This window comes from Rhinopithecus roxellana, chromosome 1, assembly GCF_007565055.1.
Source record: "Rhinopithecus roxellana isolate Shanxi Qingling chromosome 1, ASM756505v1, whole genome shotgun sequence".
In the NCBI taxonomy this organism is placed as follows: Eukaryota; Metazoa; Chordata; class Mammalia; order Primates; family Cercopithecidae; genus Rhinopithecus; species Rhinopithecus roxellana.
The window spans coordinates 21,356,208-21,368,743 of NC_044549.1; the positions used below are offsets into that span (position 1 = coordinate 21,356,208).

Genomic DNA, 12,536 nt, shown 5'->3' on the forward strand with positions numbered 1-12,536 from the left:
TCGTCTAAGGTTTGTGTAAGCATTAATAAAAAAGATGGTTGTCTTTAAAAATCTCCAAATTTGTACAAATGACTTGGCAGGTTAATAGACATATAAAAAAGTGGTATATGGTAGACAAAGGCTAATTCCAGTAACAAGGAACCAGTTTCTTTAAGATGTCTCAGCTACTTCCTGGGGCCAAGAAGTGGCAAGATTCCATTTTATTTTCTGTTATACCAACCCTGAGTATAATCCTGGACTTAGGCCATCTTCCTCACTGTGGGGTTTGGACTACTTATGTCAGAATCACATCATAGGGTGGCAGTGGTGAAAGTGTGTTAAATTGCAAATTTCTTGTACTCTAGGTATTAAAGCAATTTTTGAGGAGATTCAGGTAAGAAGTTATAACTTCCCTAGGTGAGTCATGTGCCCAGTGATGTTTGAGAACTACTAGACTAAGCTATAATTAGTATATTTAACTGTGGACTAAACTATGGGAATAGATACACATAAGTGTTTCTTTGCAAGGACTCCTAGTTGTATTGCCTGGAACTTGGGTCTTCTGTGGATCACAGGATGCTATGATGTCTCCAGAAAAGAGGCATGGTAATGTTGCCTTATGAAGAGCAGGAACACAAACGCAGACATTTCTCTCCCTCCATACTCCAAATTCATAATCGGCCAGTCCCTTAACCTTTTGTTAAACAAAACCCCAAACAACCCTAGGTCCCTTGGAATTATAAGTCGCTTTGATTGTATCCTTAATAATTATTCATCAAATTATTGTGCAGTATTTAGCAATTTTTATTCATAAAATATGTAAGCAAAGCAAATCCTTTAAAGAAATGTAAACAATAAAGCAATTTGCCATTTGCCTGAAATTAAGATTTCCTTTCAGCAGCAAGTGGACTTAGCAGTGAAAGAACATTGAATTCAAAAGTCAACCTGAGTCAGCTGATAATATTTTGAGTGTCTCAGATTTGCTCAAGGCTTTTGGGGGATAAATAATTTCCATCTTTGAGAAGTTTATAATTAAGAATGCAGAATGCACAAAAGATATTTTGTAAGTGAAAAACAGAAGGATGACAGCTGTCAGTTTGGTACGGATGGTACTAAGTGAGCAGGAAAAAAAATTTGAGTCAGTTTCTTGATCACTGAGGTATTGCATTAACACTGCTAGTATCTAGTCTAAGACAACAGATTCTAGTGCTACAACAATGGCAGCCATTTTCTGAATGCTTACTATATATGAGATGCATTAGTCATTCTACATATATAAAGCAATACAACACATGCAAACTCTAATGAGATAAATCTTATCCTAATTTTCAGCTGAGAGCAATGAGGCTCAAAATACTTGTCCTGTTACTGTTTTTGCTTTTCAAAACTTTAAAACTGGCACCAGGTGCAGTGGTTCATGCCTGTAATCCCAGCATTTTGGGAGGCCGAGGCAGGCTGATCACATCAGGTCCTGAATTTGAGAACAGCCTGACCAACATGGAGAAACCCCGTCGCTACGAAAAATACAAAAATTAGCTGGGCATGGTGGCACATGCCTTTGTCATTGTCATTTGCAATGAGAGATTGTTGATACAAAAACACCTTTGTCATCTACAGAAATCACACTCGTGGGGTATTTTCACATGAAATATTTTCCAGAGATTAAATTTTTGCTAAGAGGCCTAAAACCAAAACCAAAACAAAAAAAGCCCATAGAACTATAGTGAACTGAAAATGGAAAAAAAGAAATCATAGCCATCTGGACTTTGATTCAAATGGGCAATGCATTCCACATTCGTTCCAGGCCATTGCCAAAAGCCCTGTGCTTTGGCTAAGTCTGATTGCTGGAATTGTCTCCATGTCTTTTTATTTCACAGTTATGTACACTGAAGCTCCATTTTTAGCATGCCACAAATACAAGCTACTTTTTTGGGGTTTTCTTTTGGCCAATATTTTGTGATATTCGACAAGTTTCAAAGAAATTATTTTGCACTAAATTTAATTAACGTGGGAACTGAAAGGCACATTTTTGTTTTGGTCTCATTAAACCCTATATAACAAAAACGACTTGTGGTGGTAAAATTTCTTCTGAAGAAGCACATTTTGTCACAGATGAATGACATCATAGGTCTAAGAGAAATGTCTCATATTGATTGTACATAGAAAATAAAATTTAAAGTTTCAGGAAACAGTTATTTGAAGTAAGAAACTTCAAATAGAAGTTTTGGAAGATAAAGTTGAGGACATTTTACAAATATTGGAACAAAAAGTCAAACATGAAAAAATGAGAGAAAAGAAAGTTGGAGAATTATTCCAGAGAATATAGTACCCAACTAGTAGGAATTCTAGAAGAGAGAACAGGAAAGGAGATAGAAAATTATCCTGGAAATTGTGTAATTAATGTTCCAGTACTGAAAGACAAGAGTTTCCAGATTGAAAAGACCTACTCTGCCCAGCAAAATGAAAAAAAAAAGACAAAGGACTAAAACATATGAGTTACAAAATTTCAGAGGACTGGGGTGATAAAGACAAGTCCTAAAAACTCAGAAGAAAATAATCGGTCCCGTTCAAGGGATCCAGAATCAGAATGCCACTGGACTTTTTAACAGTAACACTGGAAGTGAGAAAACAATAGAACAATTCCTTCAAAAGTCTTCGTTATATCCTAATATTCCAGCTAAGGAATAGTATCCAAGTAAAACACAAATTTTAAAACGTAAGGACTCAAAAATACTGCCTTTTATAGGTTTTCCTCAAGACATTTCTTACGTGCTACAAAGTAATGGAGTGAACAAGGAAGAAGACTTGTTTACTTCAAAACAAGAGGCAATAGGGATTCAAAACAGAGGAAAAAGATGGTAGGAATTCCAAAAGCGATGGTGCCATTAAAAACACACCACAAATAGAACAAAGGCATGACTGGAGTATTTGACCGTCCTATGAAAAGCTCAGTCTAGACATAGGGATTTAATTAACAGAAGCAATAGACAAAATGGTAAAACATACTTGCATCTGGGGAACCAAATTTAGGAATAGGGAGGAAATGCTTTTGTGGTAATTTAATTTTAAAACAGTGTACATATATTTCTGATAAAAATGAAAATTAACTGTAAGACCTACCACATCAAAATGAATATCCAAATGGAATGCAGTCCAGATGACAAATACAGTCAAGCCTTTTGGCCCCATCTAGGACAAGCCAGGTGAATGAAGCCTCACAGAATGCCATGCCTGGTTCTACCTGGGTAGGTGTAAATCCCAAAAAACCATCTTCCCCGCACATCCCCGGCAGGAGGCAGCACGATCCAGGGGGCATTAAAAACATGGGTTCTAGAACCAGAAAGATTCACAGCTCACTAATGTGTGACTTTAAGGTAACCTCTCTGAGCTTCCGTTTACTCATACATAAAAATGAGGATAATGCTATTTGTGAGGATACTATTCATTATAGTAATTATAACTTCACAGGGGTATAAAAGCATCTGTGAGGATTAAATGAGAATGCATGTAAAAGCAAGGTGCCTGACACGTAGTAGTTATAAGTATTCACTAGTATCATATTTGTATCTCGAGAATTTTTTTAAAGAGTTTCTATTACTGGGGAATTTGACAAACACTGCCATAGAAGTCTCAAGGCAGAACTCTTCTATGGCCACATACTCGCTTTTTGCTTGTGAAGATTATAATAAAGGCATAGCCCGTGGGTTATTGGAAAGATCAAAAAATGTAACAGGTAAACCTTTCTGCGTGCCATCAACATAGATCCATAGGCTAAGAAAAAAATGTTATATTAAGATTTCACTGAGTCTGGAAAGCACTACAAAGCATTATCTCGGAAGAGTGGCATAACAGAGGATATTGTTTGACACCAACAGTTTGAGAGCAGCTGTAAAAATCAGCATGAGAAGAAAAAACATACATCAGTTCATTGAAAAGTGAAAAGTGGGTTTCAAAAAGTGTGACCTGTGGTTCATGAGCAAAACTGTTAAGAGACAAGAACCTCCAACCTGCAGGATTGTAGCCTCAGACTGATTTCTTCTGTAGTGGAAGAGGTGGTAATATCCTCAAGTGTAATCTTCAGATCTGGGTGGAGCAGACGCTTGCCATTCCCTACTCCTTTTGATCCTTTCTATAACCTTTTCCTTCTATTTTTTGCCTACAATTTAGAACTGAAGTAAAGCTTTCATTATTTGATAAACTTTTTATATACTCCTTACTGATTTAAAAAGTTGGTTTTCATTATAACAAAAGTCTTACAAACCTCAAGCAAACTGCTTTTTATATAGAAAGTCTACCCTATAGTTGTTGGTTTGAGGTGTTTAGCCGATTTTTACCCCTAGTGTCGTCGTGAAATATTTCATCTCCATTCAGATGAGGGTTCAGTCAGAGGGAGATAAATGAACAAGTAGAATAAGAAAAAAAGAGGAAGGGCTGCTCAACATGGGAAAGGAGAATCTAATCAGTTCGGGTAAACTTGACTCCAAGGACACTGAAGGATTATGGGAAGCATTTCTGGATATCTGCCATATGTAAAGTTAGCTGATCTGGGAAAACAGATGAGGAGCAAGAGGGGAGACCGAAGGAGGCACTTAGAAGACAAAATCAGGCTAAATCAGCAGTCATGGGGTCATAAACTAGCTGGCTCTAATGCCATAAGGGGCATTTCTTTGTGTTCCCCCACTTCTGTGGGGGACACAAACTCCGGAGTTGGGCTGCACTCTAATTCTGCAGCTGTTAATCACTTTCTTGCACTCCCTTCCTAAATGCCAAGCAGTAGCAAAGAAAAATAAAAACTATATGGTTATGTGAGAGGGAATAATTGTTCTCTTTATAGACTAGTGGAGTTACGTACTTTTAGGTAGCCGTCCTTTTGCCCGATGAAAAGTTGTCAAACTGAGCAATCAAGTCAATTTCTTCAACAAGGAAGGAATTGGTCTGCTGCTGCCCACACCTACCGCAAACTAAATAAAATGCCTGACGCTTTGGCAGCTTATTTTACTCCTTTCTACAAAGCCCATAAGAAGAGATGTTGAAAAGTTAATACAGAATATGCAGAGACCAGAATTTCACAGAAACACTATGAAAAGGGTATAATGGCTATTCCACATGCCTGCATCATTCAGCCAGATTGACAGTGTATAAGAAGTTGCTGCATCTGTTCCAGCTAACCAGTGCCAACATTTTATTAAATCAACATAAACAACAGTCCCAAACTATCATTGCTGCCAGCTGTAGGATACTTTGGTAGGTTTCAGTCTTAGAGGAAGATTTGTTCTTCAAAATCCTCCCAAGCCAGAGAGGTCAATAAAAGTACTTGAGCAGATTAAGTGAATTTGATTTATCTTAATTACTAGACAGTACATTTTCCATAGGAAATTGTTAGACCACATGTAAGTCTGGCACACACAATGAATTCTTTAATTTTTCAGTAAAGTGAGGAGAGAGGTGAGTTCATTGGAAGAGAGGAGTAGGATTAAAGGGCTTTTTCAGTGTGCAGTGATTGTGTGTGTCCATCCATTTGCCCAGCCAGTTCATTAGGAAGAACTCGGTCCATCAATGGATTATCAAAATGTGTGCTAAAAACAATTAATCTGAAAACAAATTGCAGACTGCAGACAGAGATTTAAAGACAAAAAAATGTTTATTGGGACAAGTCTACTTGTTATGGAATTGACCTAGGTTTTAGTTTTCAGTTCGAGTTCTCTGACCAACTCCATGCCTGGCTTTGAATATCAGAGAATTATATCATTTTACAGTTGGAGGAGACTTAAGAGAATGATAATCCACACTCGCTGTCCCAGTAAGCAGTGGTGTAAGACTTATTAAGACATACTTTATCAGCTACTCCATTAACAGAACTAAAGCTAATCATAGTGGTCTTTGCAAAGTGGTTTGCTGTAGATGGGAGACGCTCTTAATATTTTTCTTTTAGTTTAACAAGGAGATAGATAAAGGATTGGTGTTCTTGGGTAATTGTATGGCAGGAGAGGGGTTTTTTTTGTTTTTTTTTTAACTTTTATTTTAGGTTCAGGGGTACATGTGCAGGTTTGTTATATAGGTAAACTTGTGTCACAGGGGTTCGTTGTACAGATTATTTTGTCACCCAGATACAAAGCCTAGCACTCGTTGATTTTTCTGCTCCTCTCCCTTCTCCCACCCTCCAGTGGGCCCTAGTGTCTGCTGTTCCCCTCTTTATGTCCATGTGTTCTCATCATTTGGCTCCCACTTACAAGAGAACATACAGTACTTGGTTTTCTGTTAGAAGAGGACTTCTAGGTTAGAAATAAATGGAAAGTAAGTACTGGGGAGGGCAGATGAGTACTGAGTCAGCTGGATACCAATATCTACATTTTATTTTAGGAGTCAGGGGTAAGAGAGGGATCCCCAAAAGAGATGAAATTTGCCTGTTAACAGATCTCTTTTGCATCATTTGACTAAAACAATCACATCTCCCCGCAAGTGACACCCCCTTCCCTGTGCACATATGCAACCACAGTGCACTGCAGCTGGTAGCCAGGCTGGGGAGGCCCCCTGTGCCACCTTTGGAGCTGCACCTAGCACCCTAGAACAGCCATGCAGCTCTCTATTGACAAGAACATCTAATGCCAGGTGTGGAGCTGAACTCTACCATTAGCAAAACAGCTGCTGGATGGTCCTTTGGACAATTTTTTGAGCTTCTGCAGGCTAGATAAAAACCCGCTTATGTCATAAAAACAGGCAGGAGAAGGTTGGTATACACTGTGAAAGGAAAGGTAGGGGAATACTCCACTGTCACTCTGTTTCAGGATTAGGGTGTGATCATTCAGAATTTGTAACAAAAGCACTCTATAGATCTCTAATCCCTGCCTTGTTTCTCCTGGATTAAGTGTTGGAACATGAAGCTCTACTCCACCCATGTCGGTGTGTAAAGTTTAGCCAGTAATTATCATCTGAATTCAGATCTCATGTTTTTTAGTCAGAACAAGTGATGGAAAATGCTACTAAAATAAATGATTTACGTGTATCTCCTAGTGTTGGAACACAGCTGTAATAATTCTTTCAGAAGCTTTGATCCATCTTACAGTTATTCAAATAGGGAATTCCAGAACCTCATGAGGGAATTTTAACAGCTAAAATGCAAAGTTTATCTATTTCAAAACTTCAATTTTACCATATACTTTGATTCAAAATTTCCCCCAAGCATTGAAATATGATCAGAGTTGTGTTTTTGTTTGTTTGTTTTTACAGCTAATAAAAGCCACCTGGTGGCTGCATCCTGTACATCCTTCCTCTTTATTTTACGGTGTCTTTTATTAGTGTTAATCTGGGATCATGGTTGGGTAGAAGAAACACAATGGAAAGAAATCTTGCCTTAACAACTTAAGGTAGTATGAAAAAAGCTTTTCATACTCTTTGTACACTAGTGATTTTATCATTCTGGCTGTAGCCTTGCTATCAATAGTAAGTTTGAGAACTACTTGTATGTCACCTAAATAATGTGTATGGATTTGATTAGAAAGAAAAATACTGTTGTTATTTTTCCTTTCCTTGTTGGCTTACCCATTCCATCCTATTCTTTATCACATTCTAGTCTCAAGTATTCTATGAAGCCTTCTCTCCTAAATCACAGAACTTCGGTATCAATCCTACACTTACTTTGTATGCTTTTTTTATGCTCTCCAGTTATTTAAAGGGTGTTACTTTTGTTTCCCCCGATACTTTTAGGCTTCAGAAATCTCAAATTAATTGAAATAATTTACCTCATTTTATTTTTCCATAATTCATTATTTTTTCTAATGGAGATTTCAGTATGTTTTAATATTTCAGCCCAAACATTTTTGCTCATTGAATAGACAAATGAATCTCTGACATAGCTGGTAAGAGAGATGTGAAATTCATTCACAGGCTCATCAGGGGGCTAGGATCTATTGAACTCCATGACCACCATGAAGTTTCACATACTGAGGACTAAACAGTGTTCATGAAAGCACCTTTACATCCATATGTATTATATTTTTCCCAAAATGGAAAACTGTTCTTTACTTCAGACTACTGATTTACAACTCCTAAGTCATGATCTATTAGTTAGGGACTACCAGTATAATCCTGGCCAAATCATTTATACGAAAATTAATGATTTTGATATTCTGATGGATTTCATTGAACCATACCAAATTCTTAAAGTAATATTAAGTAAGCCACATATAACAGACACACTAAATGGCCTCAGATTAGTGGCAATAGTAAAATTCGGCATGGGATCCTGATTTAGGAGGCCCTAAATTTGATTTAACATTGCTTTTTCCCAAAGCTAAATCTAGACAGGGGTCGGGCATGGTGGCTCACCCCTGTAATCCCAGCACTTTGGAAGGCTGAAGCAGGTTAGTCACCTGAGGTCAGGAGTTCGAGACCTGCCTGGCCAACAGGGTGAAACCCCATCTCTACTGAAAATACAAACAAATTAGCCGGGTGTGGTGGCAGGTGCCCATAATCCCAGCTACTTGGGAGGCTCTGGCAGGAGAATCACTTGAACCTGGGAGGTAGAGGTTGCAGTGAGCTGAGATTGCGCCATTGCACTACAGCTTGGGCAACAAGAGCAAGACTGTCTCAAAAAAAAAAAAAAAAAAAAAAAAAAAATCTAGACAGGCACTCCTCTGGGTTTTGCTAGTCTTGAGGTAAGGATAGGTTTTCGGGGTCCTCCTCAGAAGGCCCACTGATGAAAGACAGGAGTAATAAACAGGACATATGATGAGGGTAGGATAAAGAGGGCCATGCTCTCTTTCAGTGTGAAGCAATTTCCAGAAACACCTAGAATGAGTCCTAAAACAATTACAATCAGAAGCTACATGTGAACCCCATGACCTGTGATTACAGAATAAAATGCATCTTAGCCCTGGGGCACTTTACCTACTTCACCAGGCAGGTCAGATGCCCAAATGGCACTCTTGCCAAGACATTAACAAAAAGTTATTTTTTGTTAGATTCCAGCAATTGTTACTCAATATAAACAGGCTCAAATATTAAAAGTGATTATTCCAACTAAAAGCCAGAATGAAAACACAAATGAAAAGTGGGAGCAAGTCATCCTCCCAATTACCAACCCTCAGTGTCTCCCCATCTCCTGATCTGGCTTATAAGATCCTCTCCCACCCTGGCTTCCCATTCTGTTTCCTCTGCCTCCATCCACTTATCACTACTCGTGTGGACGGAGGTAAAAATAGCCTATTTTTCACTGTACACAACCATGCCATTTTGGCCTTCTGTGTACTGACATATACTGTTCTAATACTCTCTTTCCCTATAATCACCTGGCTAGCTCCTTCCCACTCATCCTTCGAGCCTCAGACCAGGTGTCACCTTCTTCAGGAAGATTTTCCTAATTTCCACGACATTGTGTAGCGCCTCCCACCCTGGGATCCCCTAGCACCTTGGGCATGCTTCATTCAGAGTTCTCGCTACTTTCTATAGAATACTTGGTTATTAACTGCCTCCCCTCTAGCCTTGAGTTCAAGAGCAGCCACCATGTTTATTCGTGTGTGTAGCCATCCTTAAGAAATGTTTGCTGAATGGAAATGCAAATGCAAACCTTTTACAAACAAATTGGGTTTAAAATGATACTGGAATAACTGTATTCAACATTCAGGTCATGAGCTAATAGGTGCACTGCGAGAAGATCTGAGGACAGTCCAATTCAGAAAAAAACCACGATGAGCATTGAGAAACTGGATGCCTTTCAACGACTGTACTGTACTTTACAAGTCACTCTTTATTATGTGGAATAAAGAGCAGAAAACGCAAAAGCCAAGTTTCATAAGCACAAATTCACCTATTAAAAAGTTCAAATTAAGTGACCTTTTCTTTCACTCATTTCTTCAAATATATTAAGCCTGTAAAAACAGGCTTCCTCCTCCTCTCAATCTAAGGAAATGCTAAGGAAACAGAACCAAGAACAAATGGGCTTTTACTGACATATGCTTATTTTGGCTAAAAGTCTTTTAAGAAAATCGGCAGTTGTAAAATGTATCTTAAAATAGAGAACTTTAAAGAAAAACCCCATGCTTGTGAAAGAAGTATCCTTTTTGCAGTATTGGACTAGTTTATACACAGTGGACTGCCTGTAGTGAATTAGATGGTGCTTCCTTTTCTACAAAAAGAGTAGAAGAGTCTCCCTACTGTCAGAGCCAAAATAGGCTCTTTTGAGTGTCACTATCAATAACCAATTCAATTCAATCGATTCATGACAATGTGAACATTATGAAAAAAAGAAAACTTAGAACTTCCTTACTACATGTCTAGAAATGTCTAAGACCCTTATTTTTCTTTCAATAATAAAATGAACTAATAAAATGTTGGATATTTTAGATTGAAAAAAGAATCACAAAACTGTACAGCAATACGAACAACCTGGTATCAATGTGTAATAAACAGGGATACTTAGAAAAGTTATCAGATAACACTGTTAAAGATATGTGACTCTTGTAAAACTCGATTTCATTTTATCCATGACAAAAGGTCCCAAAGCAAAGAATTGCTGTGCCTGAGACTAGTCTGTAGTTATTTTAAGTATTAACTCTTAAAAACTTTCACCTGCATTGTGTCACAAGACTTTCCTTTCATTGCCCTCTCTTTTCCAGCATTTTAATTTTTTGGTGCTTCCAATCTAGTTTACATCATGCACAATCCAGTTATTACTGATCCACAGACTTAGTTTTTAATATCAACATTTGGTATCGAATTTTTTTTAAAGATGTCATACTATTATTAACAACACCATCTTGCCAGCAATTTTAAACCCACCAGTAATTCAAGTGTTTGCAAAACATGACTTTAGAGGTATCTAGTGCTATATATAGAAAACCCAAGAGGGAAATGGAAGCTGGAGCCACCCTCAAGACAGAGAAGATGATATAATTTCTTTCCTTTGTCGTGGTTATAACTTTTGCACTCTCAGAATTTACCTGGAATAGCACTGGTGGCTTACCTTGTGTTTGGTTTCAGATTTTCTACTGTGGAAAAGGTCTGATTTGTAATTTGAATGGACTTGTTCTTCCCACTGAATGACCCATTTTCTCTGGATATAACTTCATATTCTGTAAAGCGAAGAAGCCAACAGATACTTGTCTTTATTTCTTGGTTGATTTAATTGCTCCTGAAGCTAATAGCATAAAAAAGCCACTCACATAAAGCAAGCAATTGAGATTGAAGTTCTAGAGACATATTGATCTTACACATTGGCAATTTTTATATGGGGATGGTCAGCAGATGAAGGTTCCAGAAGCATTTCAGGATTTGCTCATTGACCATTTCTGCATTTCCTTTACCAGAGGCAAAGAAAGGCCTGGTAACTAGTGAAGACACATGCCATGCCTGTGGTTGCTTTGGATACATAGCCTTTGATTTTGTTAGGTGAGTCAGATAGTCTGCCGCTGCTGCAAAGCCCCATTTGGGGAAAGCACTGTATAAAGAGTGGTACCTGAGTAGACATGTTCTCTGCTCTACAGGCTTTAGAATATAGTTGGGGGAAAGGCTACTGGATACATGATACTGCTGCAGAAAACTTCTTTGAGTTGAGCATCACAGCAGCAAATAGCAAATCAAATAATAAACTCTACTTTTCATTATTTTGAACTATAGGAGTATTTTGAACTACAGTTCATTATTTTGAACTACAGGAGTAGTGGAGTTTTGTACCCAATGCCTACATAAGTTATGCTTCCTTATTTTCCTTGCATTGAAAAACAAAATACTGTCCTTAAAGTCTGCATAGAGGTCTGCCTAAATTTCACTTAAAGGCACATTTCTATGAACTTGCAGGGCTCATCAAAAGGGAAAGAAATTTAGAATAAGAGAATGCCATTTACACATTTGTTCATTGGACTTCCCTGCTCTCATTTGGGACTTAGCTTAATGCATGTGATGAGATGATACAGAGAACTAAAAAAAGATCCAAAAACCCAAACAATAAACCCCACTCAAAATCAGCTCCATTAATATGAAGAAATAAACAAGTACCAGGCATCAGATAAGGTGAAAAGGCTGCCAAAGTCTGGCAAGTTATATTGGGGATTTCTGCTATTAGCACTGAGTCCAATGGTGTGAGATGAATATTGGAAATAAAATAAAAAACTAGAACAACCCAGATAGACCCCAAATCACCAATTCATATTTGGGGAGGATTTTTTTTTTCTTTTCTCTTTTGAGACAGGGTCTTTGCTCACTGCAACCTCCACCTCCTGGGGTCATGCTACACCTCCCACCTCAGCCTCCTGAGTAGCACACCACTACACCCAGCTAATTTTTTGTAGAGACAGGATTTTGCCGTGTTGCCCGGGCTGGTCTTGAACTCCTGAGCTCAAGCGATCCACCCACCTCAGCTTCACAAACCGTTGGGATTACAAGCGTGAGCCACTAGGCCCAGTCTCAGGAAGATTTTTAATCGCATATTTAAAAAACCCCAAGAGGAGGAGGATTTTTTCTGAACAATTTTGCATGACTGTTCTTCCGAAAATTAAAAATGAAACTGGAAGACAGTGGCCATGGTTTCTGGATACTATCGGTGCAGCTATTAAAGTACTGAT

At 38.1% G+C, this 12,536-nt stretch overlaps 1 protein-coding gene across 21 annotated transcripts in view; it reads right to left on the minus strand.

The window, feature by feature from the left end:
* Positions 1 to 12,536, minus strand: part of ABI3BP (ABI family member 3 binding protein) — a 260,542-nt gene that overhangs the window by 5,460 nt on the left and 242,546 nt on the right. For all 21 annotated transcript variants that reach the window (XM_030940138.1, XM_030940197.1, XM_030940157.1 and 18 more), the window contains one exon: positions 10,940 to 11,048. In XM_030940138.1, coding sequence (XP_030795998.1) covers positions 10,940 to 11,048 — 109 coding nt within the window. The remainder of the gene's footprint in view (positions 1 to 10,939; positions 11,049 to 12,536) is intronic.